Raw genomic sequence first — 21,861 nt, forward strand, 5'->3', positions numbered from 1 at the left:
TGGACAAACCCAATTTCAGTTTTGCTATTTTTTGGTTACCAAATTCAACCTTTACTTTACTTCTTGTACACTTAAAAGGTCCTTGATTTTGGAATAATTTTCCTTTCAAATTCTGTTTCTTTTTTCTTATATATGATCATTGGAGCCAGCAGATATCTAGTTAAAAATAGAGAGTTTGAAAATTGTATGGTCATTGCTGATTCCTTGACATATTTCATATGATTATGAAAATTCTGCAAGGAAGGTAAAGAAACTAAGACAAGCCAAGACAAACCAAAGTAGTATTAGTATTATGCTATAAATGGCTTCCACTTGTATTCGAATTTGAGACTTCACAGCATTGGAGACAACTCTAATATCACCAAGCTAAATCTCATTGATAGATATGTATTATTAGTATTATAGTATTTGGGCATCTAACTCATAGTACATGGCGTGGAGATTTAAACTTAACAATTCCAACATTTCAAAAAAAAGTAGATATTAGTTAATAAATATAATAATATTAACAAAGTGGGCTAGACTATTCGTGTAAAATAGCAAATATATAGCATTAAAGACATGAAGCTTTCTAGATATTCTTACTTTTACTAATGTTTTATTTGCAAATGACACTCTTATTCGAAAGAGCTACCTGTAGAGAAGTTCGGGCAATCCTCAATATTCTTTCTAGCTATTCTGAGGCAACAGGGCAAAGAATCAATTATCACAAATCTTGTATTTGTTGTAGAAAGCATACTAAGTCTCAGTTTAATCTAGCTATGATGAACCTAAAGTAGATGAGTGCTGAGGACAAGTGTCTTGGATTGCCATTATTTTGGGGAAGATCAAAAGTGTAAGCTTTGAATTTTATCAAAGAAAGAGTGAAGGCAAAAACTCAATCTTGGAAACAAAAGCTATTGTCTCAGGTGATGTGGCCCAACCGCAAGTGCACGGGTCGTACAAGTAATACAGTAAAGATATCGTTCCCACGAGGAGTTGAGTTAATGATTGAATTTTTGATATAAAAGTTGACTAAATCGAAGTATTTTTGAAATTAAAGTAATGAATTGATGGGTATTGAGAATGTGAAATCTATATGTGCAAAATTAATATTCTATTCATCAATGTATTAATTAAACTAAAATTGCATCAAATTGAAATAGGCAAGTTCAAATATGGCAAGATTCTAAAATGGTAAGCAATTAAATTCAATTGAAAATTAGCAATGATAAAAAGGCGATTCCGGAGTTCGGGATTTCATATTCGAGCTATTTTGGGATTTTTAATTGGTTATCCAATCTTGTGAAACTAATGGGTTTTAAGGAGATTAATTATTAAATCCTTTGAATTCCCTTTCGAGTGAGACAAAGAGTGCCTTAATCAATCTAATCCTACTTTCGTGGACTTAGAATTAATTAAGACCCATTAAGTTCTTTAATTAATCTGTGAATCCTCTTAATCCTTAGCCTATTTCTAGGTCTAAGTTAATTAAGTCCAATTTCTTGATTATCTATCACAAGGTCTTCTCCTTTCGGTGCTTCAACCATGGATTAAGAACATTACTTAATGGGATCCTACACTAAGCATGTCATTAAGCACACAAGAAATGAATAAAACTCATTAAGACCACAAAATATGGATTACCCAATCAAAATCCACAAAATATCTCAAATATTACAACCCTTACTCCAGAATCAAAGGTAAAACTACTCACTATCCATAATGCTTACAAGATATATTGAGTTTAAATGGAAATAAAGCTTTAATCTAAGCTAAGGAATAAGAAATTAAACACTAGAAATATAGAAAAATGTAAAGAAAGAAAGAAATCTGCGAATCTTGGTTGAAAATGGTGTGGAAGGTGAAAGTGACTCTTCAAATTCTGCCTCTCCTCTCCTTTCCTTTTCTGCTCCTTGTCTCATCTTTTCTAAAATGGGAAATGAGACTATTTATAGCATTTTCTGACATGGAGCCCTAAAATGGTGTGTTCTAGGAGGAATTTTCTGAGGGAATCTTCTGCCAGCTCATTAATCAAACATTTATGGGACTGCATAAGTGGACTGCATAAGTTATGCAGTCCCTTATGCGATTTTACTGGTTACAGTTCACTTATGCAAAACTGCATGACTTGGTGCATAGGTTATGCACAATTCCGTGAGAGTGCATAAGGGAGGCGTGAATGTGCATAAGCTATGCAGTCTCCTTATGCACATTTCGGCAGGTATTGGAACAGTGATTTTTCTCCTTATGCAGATCTGCATAGCTTATGCGGCAAGTTATGCACAATTTGTTCAATGCATATTTCAGCTTGAAAACTTGTTTTTGACATCTTTGGCTGTAGAAGTCACTCCTCAATGGCAAAATTTCTCTTCAGTCCTTCAAAAACACCATTTTTCCTACAAAACAAAGTAAAAATTATAAATTAATCCAAAATTGACAATTATGAAAAAAAACTAACTAAATAACTAATGAAATTAGCTAAAAATGACTAATAATCAAATAAAATGGTTATGAAATTAGACCTAAATGACTATGCAAAATGTATGCATCAAATACCCCCAAACTCAAGCTTTTGCTTGTCCTCAAGCAAACTTTAAAATGTGGTGAAAAAATTTTAGGGGTGCCTTATCCAAAGAGCTATGAAAATCACCTATTAAAGTAACTTAACACCCTTTTAGCCATACCAGCAATCCATATACCCATCCTTCAAAATGCAAAGAATTTAATGCTTATCCAAGCTTTCACCGCTTAGCCATCAAGTCAATTATCATTCAAAATCACCAAACCAACCAATCAAAAGAGAGAGTCATGCTCAAAAGGAATTCTAAGACAATCAATAGTCAAAGTGTCTCTATATGGAATGATGGAATTGAATGAATGAATGAATAGCTTTCCAATCCCATAGGCAAATTCCCTACTCCCATCTCCACTAATGTAGCAAGTACTATCAAGAGATCAAAGGTCTTTTTAGGGATGTAATGGGGCCATGGGGTTCAAAATGAGGCTAAGAAGAAGAATGGGTAAAAAGGATTCAAAGCATGAGAATATTTTCAATCTTAACAACATAAGGTACACTTTTTATTTTATTATAATTTTTTCTTTTTCTTTTTTTTTATATGGAGGAGAGAAGTACACAATGAGAATTGTCAAGTGCTAGCAAAACACATAAAAATGGAGGGACATTTTGATACTTTAAACTTGTATTTTGCATTTTCTTTTGATGATTGTCCCTAAAAATGCCACCCCCAAACTCATTTCTTTTAATACTTTGGGTGGATTTCTTTCATTTTGAATGGCAATAGTGAAAAGCACATATACTAGCACTTTTACAAGATGACAAGCACTTCTTCTCCCTTTTATTGTATATTTTTTCTTTTTTTTGTTATTTTTATTTTTATTTTTTTTAGAAAGTGTACCTAATATTCAATATTATTCTCATGAAAAGGGTTGGAGTGTTTGGTTCATTGGTTAGGTAGCAATTCGGATTTCAAGAAAAATCAGGAATAAAAAGGCTCAAAGGGGTTTGCAAGGGTCAATTTTAATTAGGAAAAGGGCCAAAGGTTTAAAATAAGAAGGTTTAAATCAAAGAATGCCTAATCATCTCTCTTTTCAAGTACAAGCTGGTATTTCGCCTTGAAAGGTTTAGAAAATTTGTTCTAGGATTGGTGAGACATCATTTGACTACCTTATATCCAATAACTCCCTCTAAGCATTCCAATCTCCAAAGGACTAGTTGGGTGGCTTTTTGGCTAAGAAGATATAGGCAAGGGATAGACACTTCAAAACCTTGCACCTCTTAGGAAACTTTCAATCCACAAACCCAACTAAAAGGTGAGTCAAATTACTCTCATAGGCACATTTTTCAATACTTAAGGGATTTGGCAAAAGATTTTAATGCATGATGCATGATTTCTAAAATGAGTAATGCATTAACTAAATGGAGGAAGTCTATTTGTCTATTTGTGTGTAATGTGTACAATTTGTCTATTTGTATATGTGCTATGTGATGTATAATGCGTATGTAAATGTGTAATGTGTGTGTAAATGTGTTATGTATATGTATATATGGATGTGTATGTAAATATTTACAATATATGTAAATGGAATGGGATGAGATGCTCTTATACTCAAAATGTGAAAAATAAAGCAAAAATCAAAATGCACCCCCAAACTCAAAATTAGACATTGTCCTCAATGTCTCAAGCAATGTAATATCAAAACTCAAAGCAAAGGGAATAACCAGGATTAGTGAAAATTAAGAGCAAGAAGAAAGAGTTACCTGGTATGGAGTAGAGGAGAATTCAAGATATAAAGGGATGCATAAGAAGCTGCACAGGTTATGCAAAGTAAAGTGCTGTCCAGAACATGTGCATAAGTAGGGTGCATAAGCCATGCGGTTCTGCATGAGTGGCAATATGGGTTGCATAGGCTATGCAGGACATTTGCATAAGAGGATTACTGTAACACCCTAGGCAAATCCCACATCGACAAAACACGGGAGAGATGATGGGTTCATAAGTTGATAGTTCGTAACCCCTATTGACGCGTTTTAAAACCGTGAGGGCTTCAGCCCAGAGCAGACAATATCACTAGTGGGCCAGGCCATTACATTTGTGGTATCAGAGCCGCTCCGCGTGCAACCTTGAACGATGGTGGGGCAAACCTCGTGAGGGCCGAGTCCCATAAGAGGTGGATTGTAACACCCTAGGCAAATCCCACATCGACAAAACACGGGAGAGATGCTGGATTCATAAGTTGACAGTTCGTAACCCCTATTGACGCATTTTAAAACCGTGAGGGCAAATGTAATGGCCCGGCCCACTAGTGATATTGTCCGCTCTGGGACGAAGCCCTCACGGTTTTAAAACGCGTCAATAGGGGTTACGAACTGTCAACTTATAAATCCAGCATCTCTCCCGTGTTTTGTCGATGTGGGATTTGCCTAGGGTGTTACAATCCACCCCCCTTATGGGACTCGTCTCGAGGTTTGCTCCACCATCGTTCAAGGTTGCACGCGGAGCGGCTCTGATACCACAAATGTAATGGCCTGGTCCACTAGTGATATTGTCCGCTCTGGGCTGAAGCCCTCACGGTTTTAAAACGCGTCAATAGGGGTTACGAACTATCAACTTATGAACCTAGCATCTCTCCCGTGTTTTGTCGATGTGGGATTTGCCTAGGGTGTTACAATCCACCCCCCTTATGGGACTCAGCGTCCTCGTTGAGGTTTGGCCCACCATCGTTCAAGGTTGCACGCGGAGCCGCTCTGATACCACAAATGTAACGGCCCGGCCCACTATTGATATTGTCCGCTCTGGGCAGAAGTCCTCACGGTTTTAAAATGCGTCAATAGGGGTTACAAACCATCAACTTATATACCCAGCATCACTCCCGTGTTTTGTCGATGTGAGATTTGCCTAGGGTGTTACAATTACAGCCTGTGCAGTTCTGCATAAGTGGCATAAAAGGGTTGCACAGGCTATGCAAAATATTTGCATAAGGAAATTCATAGCCTGTGCAGTGTATACAAAAGCTGCTGCATGATGATTAGCAAGGGGAAATGTACAACTAGCATTAGAAGCATTGAAATGTATACAGAGTATGGGCAAATATGTACAAAAGGGCAATAAGTGCAATGAAAATCAAAGAAAACTAATGTAATAGCTATCCAATAAAACTTCAAGAAAAACAGAATTTAAAACAAACTAATTCAAAACAAACAAACATAATTCAAAACAAACTATAAATGTTTGAACATATTTACAAAGGAAAAGTCCTACAAGTTTGAACAAAAGTAAAATAAAAACTAATCTAGTTCTATTGTTTTGCCCTTGTCCAAGGATGTTGCTAAGGGGCTGGTAGCTGCTGGTTGCTGTCGAAATGATGGTGCTGGAGGAGGTGATGGCGGTGGAGGTGGCATTCCCAGAAAGATCATGAGTTGCTTCACCATCTCCTTCAATTCTTTTTGCTTGTCCCTGGTTTCCATGACAAGGTCAAAGAGTTGATCATGACGATCCTTGAGTGTATCAAGACCAGTGTCAAGCTTCCTATCCACAAAGTATATATCATCACTAAGCCTTTCAAGATAGGTGAATAAGGCTTTAGTGTTGAATGCGGAGAGGGGTGGATGAGGAAGGTTCACTTGTAGGAGGTGTGGGCGAGAAGGCTGCTGGGGTCTCTGTGCATCGAGGGGTGGGGTAGGTTGTAGAGTCTTTGTGGGGTGATGGGAAAGGTTGGGCTTCTGGTTGTGCAATGGGCTCAGTTTCTGCTGCAGGTTGTGCAATATCAGAATGTGGTAAACTGAACCCTGTTTTAGATAGGTGTGCAGCATCAAAATATAAGGTGTCCACAAGTCTTTGGTATTGGGTGCTCTTGAGTTAAAACCAAAATGTTTGGCTATATGTGATTATGAGCCCACCCAAGACAATGTCACCTATGGATTTTGTGGCAATATGCAACACATGCTCACAAAAGAAATAACCGGGAGAGACTTTGACCTTGTGGAAAGCACACCATAACATGAATAATTCAGATTTCCCAAAGCACCAGAACTAGTCCCTCTGCCTAAAATAGTGCTAGCAATCAGCCTATGAATGAACCTAAGTGCAGGGTCAAGTATTTGAGAGGTTTTTGATCTGCCAGCAGAGAAAGTCTGAGGTTGGTTTGTGATGATTCTCCAAAATTGGGCAGCATTCCAAATACCCTTATTTGCTACCTCTACCCCAGTATGTGGCACTCGAAATAGCCCATCAATTGCAAACCCAAAAATGCTATGAAATTGGTCCAATGACAGCTCTCTATTTTGCCCCAAACATCTAAATTTCATAATTGGCTGAAAATCTACATCATGCAATTTCAGGTTGGCAGAGAATGAGGAAATAAATTCCAATACTAAGGCTGGGTAAACAATTTCTTGCTTGTGCACAAATTCCATCCAACCCATACTATCAAGGTAAGCAACCACATTGTCAAATAAACCAAGTGACTGGAGAGAGTCCACAGAAATATACCTAGTGGGTTGCACTTTTCTTTCCTTAAGTCTCTTAAAGGCTGCCTTTTGAACTGCATCAGGAAGAGGCCAAGGGAGTTTTGAAACTAATGAGACTGCTGACATTTGCTTTTTGCTGGAAGAGGGTGATTTGGCTTGTGTGGAGGCTGAGGTTTTGGGTTTTTGGGTGGTGGTTCTGAAAATGGGGTGGGTGGTTCTTTGCGTTTGGATAGAGGAGGGGCAGAGGATATTGGTCGCACAGATTTCGACCTAACTTTCCGCTTATAGGTGGTTGTGGGAGGTGGTGGGGGTGTCGCTTGTGGAGGGGAATCGGGATTGGGAGGTATCATTGACAATGGCGAGACCTCGAGAGGAGAAGCTGGACGGGAATGGGGAGGCGACTCCATGGTTCTTGATAGTGAAGATGAAGGAGATGAGGGCGGAAATGAGAATGCAGGGAGAAGTTAGGGTTTATCCGACGAAAATGCGAGTGGAGAAAAAGGGTATGCCGGAATTGAGGTCGTGGGGGAAAAGGGGTGAGCAGGGATATCGGGAGGTGGAGGAGGGAAGAGAAAATTGCCGAAAAGAAATTTGATTTGAATCGGGTTTGTGTAGAAACTGCATAAGTGAAAAGTGATTTATGCATAACCTGTGCACTCTTTTATACATGTTTCAGAATGATTTGAACTTCAGAGAAATAGCTCATGCATAAGTGCATAAGTCATGCACTGTCCTTATGCACTGTTCGGCAAGTTTTGAAATCTTGGGTTGGTGGTCATGCAGTTGTGCATAAGTCATGCACCTTCCTTATGCACCTCTCGGTGGGTTTTGGTGTTTGGAAAATGTGGTTATGCAGTTGTGCATAAGTTATGCACTCTGCTTATGCATGTTTCGGTGGGTTCTGATTTTTATGGAAGGTGGTTATGCAGAAGTGCATAGGTCATGCACTCTACTCATGCAGGTCTCGGCAGATTTTGGTGTTTGGGGTTGGTGGTTATGCAGAAGTGCATAAGTCATGCACTCTCCTTATGCACCTCTCGGTGGGTTTTGGACTTTAGAGAAATAGCTCATGCAGTAGTGCATAAGTTATGCACTCTGCTTATGCACCCCTCGACAAGTTTGGAGATTTTTGGGTTTCTGGTTATGCAGAAGTGCATAAGTCATGCACTCTGCTTATGCACCCCTCGGCAGGTTTGGAGATTTTTGGGTTTCTGGTTATGCAGAAGTGCATAAGTCATGCACTCTGCTTATGCACCCCTCGGCAAGTTTGGAGATTCAGAATTTTTGGTCATGCAGAAGTGCATAGGTTATGCACTCTGCTTATGCAGACTTCGGCAGAGAGAGAAAATGAAGAATTTGAAGTTATGCAAATGTGCATAAGTCATGCACTCTCTTATGCATGTTTCAAAAGATATGAATTTGAGAAAATTAGGCTATGCAGAGTTGCATAAGCTATGCACTCTCTTTATGCACTTGCAATAAAGGTGAAAAATGGCAAGAATTGTGGTTATGCAGGATTGCATAAGCTATGCAGTTGCTTATGCACAATTCAACAAGATTAGGATTGCAATGGAACATGAATTGCAAGTGTGAAAAATACCCTAAAATGAAGAAATATAATTCTATGAAGCATAAATCATGAGAAATTTTTACCAAAAACACATTAATATATACAAAGTTCATCAAAAATGCATCACACAAGCATGTAGAAATGGATCCTACATAAAAGACCTTTGAGAACCATGCCATTTTGACTCAAATTCTGCAAATCAACATTTAGCACAATAAAAACTCAATAAAATCTGCATAAAGTTGTATCTATTCACAAATGATGAAATGAACTCTCCAAGTTTTGCCAAGAAAATGCAGCATACCTACCTTGAATCCCACAACCCAAATAAGCTCAAAACTACAAAATTGACTCACTTACTACCATATTAACATTAAAAGCAGATATACTTAAAAGTTACACACCCAACCTCACCAAGAACTTAAGTAATCTGCTGCAGACATCCTCTTTGCTGCAGAATGTCATTTTTTGCTCTGCATAAACCAGGTAGCAACTCCTGCACAGGTTATGCAGCAAAAACCAATCAGTTTTTGGGAGAGTTTGAAGGACAAAATTTTCAAGTTAAGAATCACTCCCCAGCAGTTCACCAACCTTCCTCCATTGAAATACATCTACAAGGGACAAGATTCATCAATGTCAAAAATTGAATTTGGGGAGATTCAAGATAAAAACAAAAGCAATGAAAATGAAAGTAAATCAGCAAAATAAAAATAAAAGGACTTGGGATGCCTCCCAAGAGGGCTAATTTATAGTCCTTAGCTGGACTCTTCATGAATTTCACTGAAAAAGAGGTGAGGGATTGGAGAGCTTGTAACAGCTTGCTCCCTTTATCGGGTCTCCAGTTATGTAATGTTTCAATCTATGCCCATTGACTTTAAAATTCCCAGATTTTTCACTCCAAATTTCAATTGCTCCATAAGGGAAAACCTTAGAAACTCTATATGGACCAGTCCACCTTGATTTAAGTTTTCCAGGGAACAATTTCAATCTTGAGTTGAACAATAAAACTGAATCACCTTCTTTGAATTCCTTTTTCCTAAGATGCTTATCATGCCATACTTTGGTTCTTTCTTTGTAAATACGGGCACTTTCATAAGCATCCATCCTGAGTTCTTCAAGCTCATTAAGTTGCAATAGTCTTTTCTCACCAGCTTGCTTAAGATTAAAATTCAAGGTCTGAATGGCCCAATATGCTCTATGTTCTAGCTCCACAGGTAAATGACAAGACTTACCATACACCAACCTAAAGGGAGTAGTTCCTATAGGGGTTTTGTAAGCTGTCCTATATGCCCATAAAGCATCATATAGTTTGATAGACCAATCTTTCAGAGAATTGTTCACTGTTTTCTCCAAAATATGCTTGAGCTCTCTGTTAGAAATTTCAACTTATTCTGAAGTTTGAGGGTGGTATGGGGTAGCTATCTTGTGCACTACACCATACTTCCTCATTAAGCTCTCAAATTGCTTATTACAAAAATGGGAACCCCCATCACTAATTATAGCCCTAGGAGCTCCGAATCTGCTCAAGACAAATTTCTTTAAGAATTTCACTACCACTCTAGCATCATTAGTTGGAGTTGCAATAGCTTCCACCCACTTTGACACATAGTCAACTCCAACTAGAATGTATTTATTACCAAATGAAGGAGGAAATGGCCCCATAAAATCTATTCCCCAGACATCAAATAATTCTACTTCAAGAATACCATATAGGGGCATTTGATCTCTTTTTGACAAATTTCCACTCCTTTGGCATTTATCACATTCTAACATAAATTTCCTCACATCCTTAAAAAGATTTGACCAAAAGAAACCAACTTGCAAAATTTTACTAGCTGTTTTAGAGATTCCAAAATGTCCTCCATAATCAGAAGCATGGCAATGATGCATAATACTCTGTGTCTCCTCATCAGGAATACATCTTCGAATTAGACCATCACAGCATCTCCTAAAGAGTAAAGGATCATCCCATCTATAAAATTTCACCTCATGCAAAAACTTTTTCTTTTGTTGCCATGTCATTCCTAGAGGTAAGACTCCATAAGATAGATAATTCACAAAGTCTGCATACCAAGGTAATTTAGCAACAAGAGAGAAAAGTTGTCCATCCAAGAAAAACTCATCAATAGGGATTTCATCCAATTCTTCATCATCCAATTTCAGCCTACTAAGATTATCAACAACTACATTTTCAGCTCCCTTCTTATCTCTAATCTCCAAGTCAAACTCTTGTAGCATCAGAATCCACCTAATGAGCCTAGGCTTAGCCTCCTTTTTACGGAGTAAATACCTGATGGCTACATGATCTGAAAATATAACCACATTTGAGTCAATAATGTAAGGTCTGAACTTTTCCAATGCAAAGACAATTGCTAGAAATTCCTTTTCAGTTGTTGCATAATTTGTTTGAGCCTCATCCAGTGTTCTACTAGCATAATAAATAGCATAAGCCTTTTTGTCCTTTCTTTGACCAAGGACAGCCCCAATTGCATAGTTGCTAGCATCACACATAATTTCAAAAGGTAGGCTCCAATCAGGTGGTTGCATGATTGGTGCAGTGATAAGAGCTTGCTTCAACCTGCAAAAGGCATCCAAACACTCTTGGTCAAATACAAATGGTGTGTCATGACTTAACAAATTAGACAAAGGTTTAGCTATTTTAGAAAAATCCTTAATAAAGCGTCTGTAGAACCCAGCATGTCCTAGAAAACTTCGAATTCCTTTGACATTGGTAGGAGGAGCCATCTTCTCTATCACTACAACTTTGGCTTTATCAACCTCTATTCCTCTGTTGGACACTAAATGTCCAAGCACTATCCCTTCCTGAACCATGAAATGACACTTCTCCCAGTTTAACACAAGGTCAGTATCTGCACATCTCTGCAAAACTTTAGAAAGGTTAGCCAAGCATATATCAAATGAAGATCCATAAACAGAAAAATCGTCCATAAAAACCTCCATTATGTCTTCAATGAAATCTGAGAAGATTGCCATCATGCACCTTTGAAAAGTGGCTGGTGCATTACACAACCCAAATGGCATCCTTCTATAAGCAAAGGTTCCATATGGACAAGTGAAAGTGGTTTTCTCTTGATCATTTGGATGGATAGGGATTTGAAAAAAACCTGAGTATCCATCTAAATAGCAAAAGTAAGAATGCCTAGCCAATCTTTCTAACATCTGATCAATGAAGGGAAGTGGAAAATGATCTTTTCTAGTGGCAACATTTAATTTTCTGTAATCTATGCACATTCGCCAACTAGTCACTGTTCTGGTGGGAATTAATTCATTATTTTCATTTTTGACCACTGTCATTCCACCCTTTTTTGGAACAACATGTACTGGGCTTACCTGGCATCATGCGAGATAGGATATATGATCCCTGCATCAAGCAACTTCAAAATTTCCTTTTTAACAACTTCTTTCATATTTGGGTTCAACTTTCTCTGATGTTTAATAGATGGCTTACAATTTTCTTCCAAACTGATTCTGTGCATGCAAGAGTGTGGGCTTATTCCCTTAATGTCATCTATGGTGTATCCCAAAACTTTCCTAAATTGCCTCAACACTCTTAACAACTTATCAGCCTCTAAAGTACTCAAGTTTGCATTTACAATTACTGGATAAGTGTTATTAGTGCCAAGAAATTCATACCTGAGCTGAGAAGGAAGTTGCTTAAGTTCTACCTTAGGTGCATCTTCTTCCTTGAATGATGATTGCTTAGATTCTACTTTTTCCTTTTGTGTGAGTTGAAAGACTAGAGCAGAAATGAATGGTGGACTTCCCTCTAGATGTTGAGCATATGCAGCCACATGAGGGTTGTCATAGTCTATGCCTCCTCCATGAACCAAACAATTTTCAAGTGGATCTTCCGGATATCTTTTTCTGAAGTGTTCTTTAACCAGCTCATCAATGATATCAACTCTCAAGCAAGTATCAGCTTCAGAATGATGCTTCTTCATAGTGTTATTAATATTGAAAACCAATTGCTCTTCACCAACTCTAAGAGTCAATTTTTCTCCTTTGACGTCAATCAAAGCACCAGCTGTAGCCAGGAAAGGCCTTCGCAAGATAATTGGAATATTAGAATCCTCCTCCATGTCCAAGATGACAAAGTCAACAGGTATATAGAACTTCCCAACCTTTAGAGGCTCGTTCTCCAAAATCCCTTCAGGATACTTAATTGATCTGTCAGCTAACTGAAGAGAAATGTGGGTTGGCTTAAGATCTCCCATATTGAGCTTCTCATAGATGGAGAGGGGCATGAGGCTAACACTAGCCCCTAAATCACATAAAGCTTTTGTAGAACATGATTCCCCAATGTGGCATGGAATTGAAAAACTCCCTGGATCTTTGAGCTTTGGAGGAAGTTTCCTTTGGAGGATGGCACTACATTCTTCTGTCAAAGCTACAGTTTCATGGTCTTCAAGTCTCCTCTTATTTGAGAGAATCTCTTTTAAGAATTTTGCATAAGAGGGCATTTGTGAAAGAGCATCAACAAAAGGTACATTGATATAAAACTTCTTCAAGACCTCTAAAAACTTTCCAAATTGCTTATCAAGCTTGGCTTTTTGAAATCTCTGTGGAAAGGGAAGTTGTGGCTTGTAGGGTTCAGGAGGTATATACTTCTCTTTCTTCTCTTCAATTTTCTCTTTACATTTTTCTGCACTCTCTTGTTTTTCACTCTCATCAGTTTTTTTCTCATTTTCTCTCTTCTCATCATTTTCACTCTTCTCGTGTTTTTCACTCTCCTCATTATTTACAACTTTCCCACTTCTTAAAGTAATAGCTTGACATTGCTCTCTTGGGTTTTCTGGTTGACTTGGTAGTTTTCCAAAAGATTTAGTACTTGAGGAAGACGCTTGTTGTGCAATCTGATTTTCCAGCATTCTGTTATGTGTTTGCATCTGTTCTAGCCTTGCTTTCATCTCTCTCATCTCCTCATCATGCTTATTTTGATTAGCAAGAATCTGTTGCAATAAAGCTTCTGTGGTGGAACTTTGTTCTTGCTGTTTTGGTGGAGGATTCATAGTTTTCTACTGAAAATTAGGCAATGGTTGCCTATTTTGCTGATATGGAATTCCTTGTTGCTGTTGTGGTTGAAAATTCTGATTTGGAACTTGACTTTGCTGATTTCCCCATGAAAAGTTGGGATGATTCCTCCAAGTTGGATTGTAAGTTTGAGAGTAAGAATTTCCCATTTGCTTGTTTCCATAATTACCTACATATGCAACTTGCTCTCCATAATCTACTCCACAGCTGGTAGTTCCCTCTGCATAAGCCACTTGTTATGAACTTCCAGATGATGATGATGAACTAACCAACATACTTAAGTCTTCCATCTTCTTAGCCAAGACATTTGTAAGTGCATCAAACTTTGCATTAATCATGTTGAATGGATCAAGGTCATACATTCCAGCAGCTTGCCTCTTTTGAGTTGGAGCTGGTCCTCTTGGACTACTCCAAAGATGAGTGTTCTTTGCAATTTTCTCCAATAGCTCATAAGCTTCATCTTCATGCTTTATAATAAATTCTCCTCCTGTTTGAGCATCAATTATCCCTCTGATTGCAGGAGTAACATTTGTGTAAAAATTCTGATTTATCATCCATTTCGGAATGGCATGATGTGGGCATTATCTCTCTAATTCCTTCCATCTCATCCATGACTCATAGAGAGTTTCATCTTCTCTTGGTCTGAAAGCTGTCATTTGATTCCTCAATTCTTGAGTTTTTCCAGGTGGAAAATATTGTGCAAGAAATGCATCAGTAAGTTGCTCCCAATTTGTAATGGAGTTGTGAGGTAAAGAATCAAGCCAATCCAATGCTCTATCTTTCAAAGAGAATGGGAATAGCTTTAATCTTGCTGTATCATCAGACACTCCAAGTTGTTTTTGCATGTCACAGATCATAGCAAACTTCTTCAGATGTGTGTGTGGATTTTCAGAAGGATGTCCTCCAAATTGAGAATTCTGAATCATTTGAAGAACTCCAAAATCCATCTTGTAGCTATTTGCATCAATTCTTGGTCTTGCTATGCTCTCTCTCAAGTCATCAAAACGAGGAAAAGCATGATCCATCATATTTCCCCTAGGCACATTAGCATTAACAACTTCTTCACCTTGGGCTGCATTTTCATTGTTTTGATCATTTCCAGCATTAACACCAATTCTCATTCTTTCATCAGCCATGACTTCTTCTAATTCAGTTTCTCTCAAGGCTTCTTTTCTTTTTCTGGTTTCTTTCTTGTTGGCCTTACAAAATTTTTCAATTTCAAGATCAAACAATAAGGATGTGTCACTTGTGCTTCTAGCTCTTCTCATAAAAGATTAAAAGTACCTGAAAAAGAACAAACAAACACAAAATGAAAATATAACAAAATAAAACTAAAAACAACTAAAATAATCAAGAATTCAATCTTAAACAAACAACTCCCCGGCAACGGCGCCAAAAACTTGATGTGGCCCAACCGCAAGTGCACGGGTCGTACAAGTAATACAGTAAAGATATCGTTCCCACGAGGAGTTGAGTTAATGATTGAATTTTTGATATAAAAGTTGACTAAATCGAAGTATTTTTGAAATTAAAGTAATGACTTGATGGGTATTGATAATGTGAAATCTATATGTGCAAAATTAATATTCTATTCATCAATGTATTAATTAAACTAAAATTGCATCAAATTGAAATAGGCAAGTTCAAATATGGCAAGATTCTAAAATGGCAAGCAATTAAATTCAATTGAAAATTAGCAATGATAAAAAGGCGATTCCGGAGTTCGGGATTTCATATTCGAGCTATTTTGGGATTTTTAATTGGTTATCCAATCTTATGAAACTAATGGGTTTTAAGGAGATTAATTCTTAAATCCTTTGAATTCCCTTTCAAGTGAGACAAAGAGTGCCTTAATCAATCTAATCCTACTTTCGTGGACTTAGAATTAATTAAGACCCATTAAGTTCTTTAATTAATCTGTGAATCCTCTTAATCCTTAGCCTATTTCTAGGTCTAAGTTAATTAAGTCCAATTTCTTGATTATCTATCACAAGGTCTTCTCCTTTCGGTGCTTCAACCATGGATTAAGAACATTACTTAATGGGATCCTACACTAAGCATGTCATTAAGCACACAAGAAATGAATAAAACTCATTAAGACCACAAAATATGGATTATCCAATCAAAATCCACAAAATATCTCAAATATTACAACCCTTACTCCAGAATCAAAGGTAAAACTACTCACTATCCATAATGCTTACAAGATATATTGAGTTTAAATGGAAATAAAGCTTTAATCTAAGCTAAGGAATAAGAAATTAAACACTAGAAATATAGAAAAATGTAAGGAAAGAAAGAAATCTGCGAATCTTGGTTGAAAATGGTGTGGAAGGTGAAAGTGACTCTTCAAATTCTGCCTCTCCTCTCCTTTCCTTTTCTGCTCCTTGTCTCCTCTTTTCTAAAATGGGAAATGAGACTATTTATAGCATTTTCTGACATGGAGCCCTAAAATGGTGTGTTCTAGGAGGAATTTTCTGAGGGAATCTTCTGCCAGCTCATTAATCAAACCTTTATGGGACTGCATAAGTGGACTGCATAAGTTATGCAGTCCCTTATGCAGTTTTCGGCTGGTTCTGGTTCACTTATGCAAAACTGCATAACTTGGTGCATAAGTTATGCACAATTCCGTGAGAGTGCATAAGGGAGGCGTGAATGTGCATAAGCTATGCAGTCTCCTTATGCACATTTCGGCAGGTATTGGAACAGTGATTTTTCTCCTTATGCAGATCTGCATAGCTTATGCGGCAAGTTATGCACAATTTGTTCAATGCATATTTCAGCTTGAAAACTTGTTTTTGACATCTTTGGCTGTAGAAGTCACTCCTCAATGGCAAAATTTCTCTTCAGTCCTTCAAAAATACCATTTTTCCTACAAAACAAAGTAAAAATTACAAATTAATCCAAAATTAACAATTATGAAAAAAAACTAACTAAATAACTAATGAAATTAGCTAAAAATGACTAATAATCAAATAAAATGGTTATGAAATTAGACCTAAATGACTATGCAAAATGTATGCATCATCAGGTAAGAAGGGAAATGCTCATCAAGTTAGTTTAAGTGTAATTCCCACATACTCTATGACTATTCTGAAATATCCCCAAAGTTTCCGTAATAAATTGAATTGTAACACTCCTTACCCGTCTACAGTGTAGCCGAGTAAGGCATGTCATACTCGGTGCCAGAACACCCTATCTTATCTTACTTTATTCCTTTAATAGTTTTGTTCTCGTTATATTTTAATATAAATTAAATTCATAAGAGAAACTGATGGAGTTTCCCCTATTTTATATCCAGTTAGCATATTTCATTATTCACCTGCTTGAAATTTTTAATAATATTTTACAATAAAAATATCATCTATGCTCATCATAATCATTTCACATTCAACTCTTGCAACTCATTTCATGTTCAATTCATATATCAAAAATTTCAAATCTTCATTAATTACACAATATACAAACTAATTATATAAATTTATAAATTACATGATATACAAATTAATTACAATTCTATAATTTACATTTCAACATAATAACTAATTATAAAATACAAAATACATAATATGACTTATATGGGCTCTATCTACATGTATTGCTGAAGAGGTGACAACCTTATACACTTCTGATACTTTTGTAGATCTGGACTCCAAAAATCTCAATCACATGTCCACTGGGTTTTAGCTTCAGTACCAGCGCGAAGGAAACAAATCCATCGCTCTAAGCATTTCTGCTTAGTGGTGCAATAATATAAGAAAGAAAATAATATGCAAAATATAGGTGGAAATAAAACATAGTTCATTGTAACATTTATTTAAATTATAATTCTATTACTAATTTTTTGTATCATTTAATTCAATACTTTCTAGGTTATCTTTGATTATTTTATAATAACTAAGGCTCTCAGAGTCATTTTATAATAGATAAATTTTTAACATCAGTCCAGTTCATTTCAATTCTTTCTGCTAAATAACTAATCTAATTTATTTTAAGTTTTCTTACTCATTTATTTAATTTCTAATATTTTTAATTGTTAATATTCTTAACTTATTTTAATAAATTTTACTGTCCAAGTAACCTATGACAGGTTGACTAAACTGGATAACGGGTCGTTGGCACTGGACACCGTAGTGTCTCGAGTCATCATACCATGGGACATGAAATACAGAACGTCAACCACGTATGCAATCAGTATGGCTAAAAGTCATGATAACAGATCAGTATGGCTAAAAGCCATGATAACAAGTAATCGGGCATAAAAGCCATAAGTGTGGCCATAAAATCATAAATACAGGCATAAAGTCTTAGGCAGTACTGCTCAAATAATACCCTATTGGCATGTCAATCTATCTAATCTGACACACGTGTCTAGGCAATACATGGGTGCATAAATACAATTAAATGTTAATATATTTTGTTTTATTATTTCATTATTTCATTACAAGTTCTAATTATAATTTAGAACAATTCAATTTTTATTCCTAGCTGAAGTGTAAATGTTTAAAACATAATTCTACCTAAATTATGCATTCATCATTTTATTCATTCATTATATCATTCATATTGATAACAATTTATAACAATTATTTTCATGTGTAATTGTACTCAAAGCATTTTTCCTTATCCTTTTTCCAATAATGAGAACTAAAGTCTCATTCATATATTTATTTATTCATTACACTATGTATACAAATTATCAATCATATTTCAAGTAATCCATGAACATTTCATGGATTTCAAATTTAACTAAATTTTTCTTAAATCCTAGAGTCACTTAACTTTAAGAATTTAAATTCATTAATCACATTATCTATATTAATCATCCTAACAGTTTTTCTAATTTAGTATACCATTTCCTATATCATTGGGGTTACTATTCACTTAACCATTTCCCTTCAAAGGTTGATTTTTTAATTTATAATAGATTTGTTAAACCTAAGTTCAGTAAGATACCATATTTTGCATTTTATTTTTGTTGGCATTGATTGCCAAACTCAATTCCTAGCCTCCCAGGTTTTATTTCAAATTTTTAGAATTTGAGGTCCAAATTCACTGTTCCATTGGACTTGGCTGCAGTAAAAATTTGATAAAATTTTCTTCATGAAAGTTGTTCCTTATTATGTCTTCTTTAATTCCCTTTTTGAATCATTCCATTTTGGAGTTTTGTAGCTCAAGTTATGGCCATTTTACCATAATTGGCCGGATTGACTTGTACCCAGAATTCTGGACAAAATTGGTTCTACTAGATTTGGTGTCCTTACTTTGGTGGACAATTCCATTAGGTTAAGTCCAGAATTTGAGTTTATGTTCTCCATGAAGGTTGTTCTAAATTGTCTAAGCTTTCCATTGATATAAAATTCAGGTCAATTGGATATTTCTACACTGAGTTATGGCTAAATGAACAAACACTGTTTATTTGGTCACTTTTACCAGGTCCAGAATTGGTTACCCGGATTTGGTCAATTTTTAGGGTATTCTAAGTTTATTTTCTGGGCAAGGTTTCTTCATCAAAGTTGTGCCATTATGTGTCTAGTTTCATGTCCAATTAGCCTTGCACCAATTGAACCTATACCTCTCAAGTTACAGCTACCCAAACTTGTTGGACTCACATCCAGCTCTGTAGGTCACCTAAGGCAGCATACCTAACCTCAATTCCATTGGCATAATCACTTCAATTCCTCATCAAATATAGCCAAATGGTCACTAATTGACCATTAGGACTTCCATTCACCAATATATGAGCAAAACCCTAAGTTTACCCCCAACCCTAACTCCAAAATTTCAATTTACTCAAACAACATGCAATCAAATGTTCTAATCATCAATTTCATGTTCAATTGCATCAATTCACACAATAATTGTAACACCCCTATTTGCATGGCCTGATATATTTTAATGTTCTGATGATCGGTGTCGGTCCGAACAATTAAGGGGATTAGAACTACATCTAAGACACCTAGATAAGCCTTGAATGAAAATAAATAGTGACTACTTGATAGGTAAGTATAAATAAGAAAAATAGAACATAAAAAGTTAAATGAGCTGGGAGTCACAGTGATGGGTGACCTTCCCGGGAAGTGACTGCGAAGGCCATCGTAACCCGAATTTTGAACCGGAAAATGTGACGCCAAGGTCCTTAGTGCTATTGCGAACACAGTGGAAAAGAGAAAATCATAGAAGAGAATTTTTAAGCAGGTCAAATAATTAGGTTAGGAATATGAAAGAAATATAGAATTACTTACAAATCGAATCAGACCGGTGAGGGGCAAATTAGTCAATTCACCCCTAGAGGTGACTCCTGACCTAACTGTCTAATAAAATCGGAGAAATGAAAATTTTGGAATCAAGAATTAAATTAAAGAACTAATGAAAAATTAAGGGAAATAGAAAAAAGAAAAGAAAAAGGTTTATTGCATCATGTGGATGACATCATTTGTGATGTCAAAAATTTATTTTATTTTCCCCACCATAATTGACCAAGTCAACAACATATAATAAGACATAAAATAACCAAAAAAATAAAAAAAAAATTATTTACTTCTTCCTCACAAAATCGACAGCCCACTCGTCTCTCTCTCCACCATTGCTCCACCTCTATTAAAGCTTATGTCAAGCTTGTAAACTCCCACTTAACCCTACTTTGCCCTTAAATTGTTCCACTAAAACTTGTTAACTTCACTTGAGGAGACATTTGAAGAAGAAAAGAAAAGGAAAAAGGGAGGGAAGTGAAGAATTGAAGTTTAAAGTAAAGGTAAGCAATTGAATTGAAAATTTTGGTTTAATTACTTGTGTTTTTAGCTCAAGTAACCTAGAAATCAACTTAAAAATCAAAAGAAAATAAATATGGGCTATTAATATGGCATTCGGCCAGCCTATGGGAGATTAGAAATTGAATGAAATTGATGCAATTGAATGGTTGTTTAGGTTGAATTATGTATGTAGACCATGGATATATACTTTGATTTCACTATATTTTAAATTTGTGTAATTAGGGTTCTTGAACATTTTGAAAATTGGAAAAAATTTGGGGAATTGATCAATTGATGCAATTGACCTTAATTGAGTCGAGAAATAGTCAATTGGGACCATTTGTGGTGTGTGTGAATTGGTAGAATGAGATTTCAATTCGGATTGGTTAGGGTTCATATTCTGACAGCTTGACCTAGGTCCCTTTCAGGGACCAAAACTAAAAATTTACCAACCCAATTAGTGTGAGGCCAATTAGGAATGAAAAAAAACACATAATGGCACATTTTTCATTCAGGAATCATGCCCAAAAAATGACCATAACATAGTGAACAATTAGGTCAAACCCGGGTGTAGTGCACTGCTACTGTACCAAAATGACTAAATAAACAGTGTTTGTTCATTTAACCATAACCTGGGTTACAAAACTCCAAATGGAGTGATTCAAAAAGGGAATTAAAGCTAAGACAATAAGGAACAAGTTTTATGAAGAACTCTTTGCCAAATTTTCACAGCAACATAACTAATGGAATAGTAAAATACAGGACATCAAATCTGGAAATTTTGAAATTGTACATAAGAGACCTAAAATTTGAAGAAACAATCAAAACCAACAAATTAGGCACCCAAAATGTGGTATGTGGGTATAATTGGAATTCCCATACCTATTAAGTATAGGAAAGTCAATATTTTGACTTGAATAGTATCATGAATAGTAACCCCGAAATAAAAATTTTCAAAAGCATTAGTTTAAGCTTATTGGGGCTAAAATTGAGTATATATATGAATTAATTATTGGATTTATTATGAGATAAGGTACTGAAACACTGTCAATTGTGTGTTTCGGCTAAAAAAGACTCGGAAGGGACAAAGAACTGAGTCAAGGCCTAGAGGTGACTCATATCAGGTCTGTGCACAATAATTCTTGTTTAAATATTTTATTCTTGAAAATTTGACTTCTGTGTTAATTATGAATTGTGTTGCCATTTTATGATCGCAAATATGACTTTGGGAATTGATCAGATTTCTCAAAAAATTATTTGAGTAAATTATTTTGAATTGATTTTGTGTTCACACTTAGCATGACAGTACTACATTATTCGTCCTCCATTTATAGGGTTGAGATCGTTTATTTTCCTCCCTCTCTGGCTTACCAGTTGAGGTCGAGATCGGATGAGTACTCATTAGCTAGCTAGCCACCTCCCTCATTGATTTCGATTAGTGAGGTTATAGATCGCTTTGTCGTGGTGTACAACACAGCATTGATAAGAAATTTTGTGTCATGGCTTAAGTTGTGCAT

The 21,861-nt window shown here is 36.1% G+C and overlaps 1 protein-coding gene and 1 non-coding gene across 2 annotated transcripts; one reads left to right on the forward strand and one right to left on the reverse strand.

Annotated features, from left to right (window-relative positions):
* Nucleotides 1-6,083: 6,083 nt before the first annotated feature.
* On the reverse strand, nucleotides 6,084-7,320 carry LOC131182076 (classical arabinogalactan protein 9-like). Its single transcript, XM_058150713.1, has 2 exons — nucleotides 7,095-7,320; nucleotides 6,084-6,289 (listed from the first exon to the last, which is right to left on the reverse strand). Exons 1-2 carry the CDS (start codon nucleotides 7,318-7,320, stop codon nucleotides 6,084-6,086), a joined length of 432 nt encoding a protein of 143 aa, XP_058006696.1.
* A 6,836-nt stretch (nucleotides 7,321-14,156) lies between these two features.
* LOC131182618 (small nucleolar RNA R71) lies at nucleotides 14,157-14,263 on the forward strand. The gene has a single exon (XR_009150881.1). It is a non-coding gene; the product is annotated as a small nucleolar RNA R71 (small nucleolar RNA).
* The last annotated feature ends 7,598 nt before the right edge of the window (nucleotides 14,264-21,861 follow it).

Source organism: Hevea brasiliensis, chromosome 8 (genome assembly GCF_030052815.1).
Source record: "Hevea brasiliensis isolate MT/VB/25A 57/8 chromosome 8, ASM3005281v1, whole genome shotgun sequence".
NCBI classification, from domain to species: domain Eukaryota; kingdom Viridiplantae; phylum Streptophyta; class Magnoliopsida; order Malpighiales; family Euphorbiaceae; genus Hevea; species Hevea brasiliensis.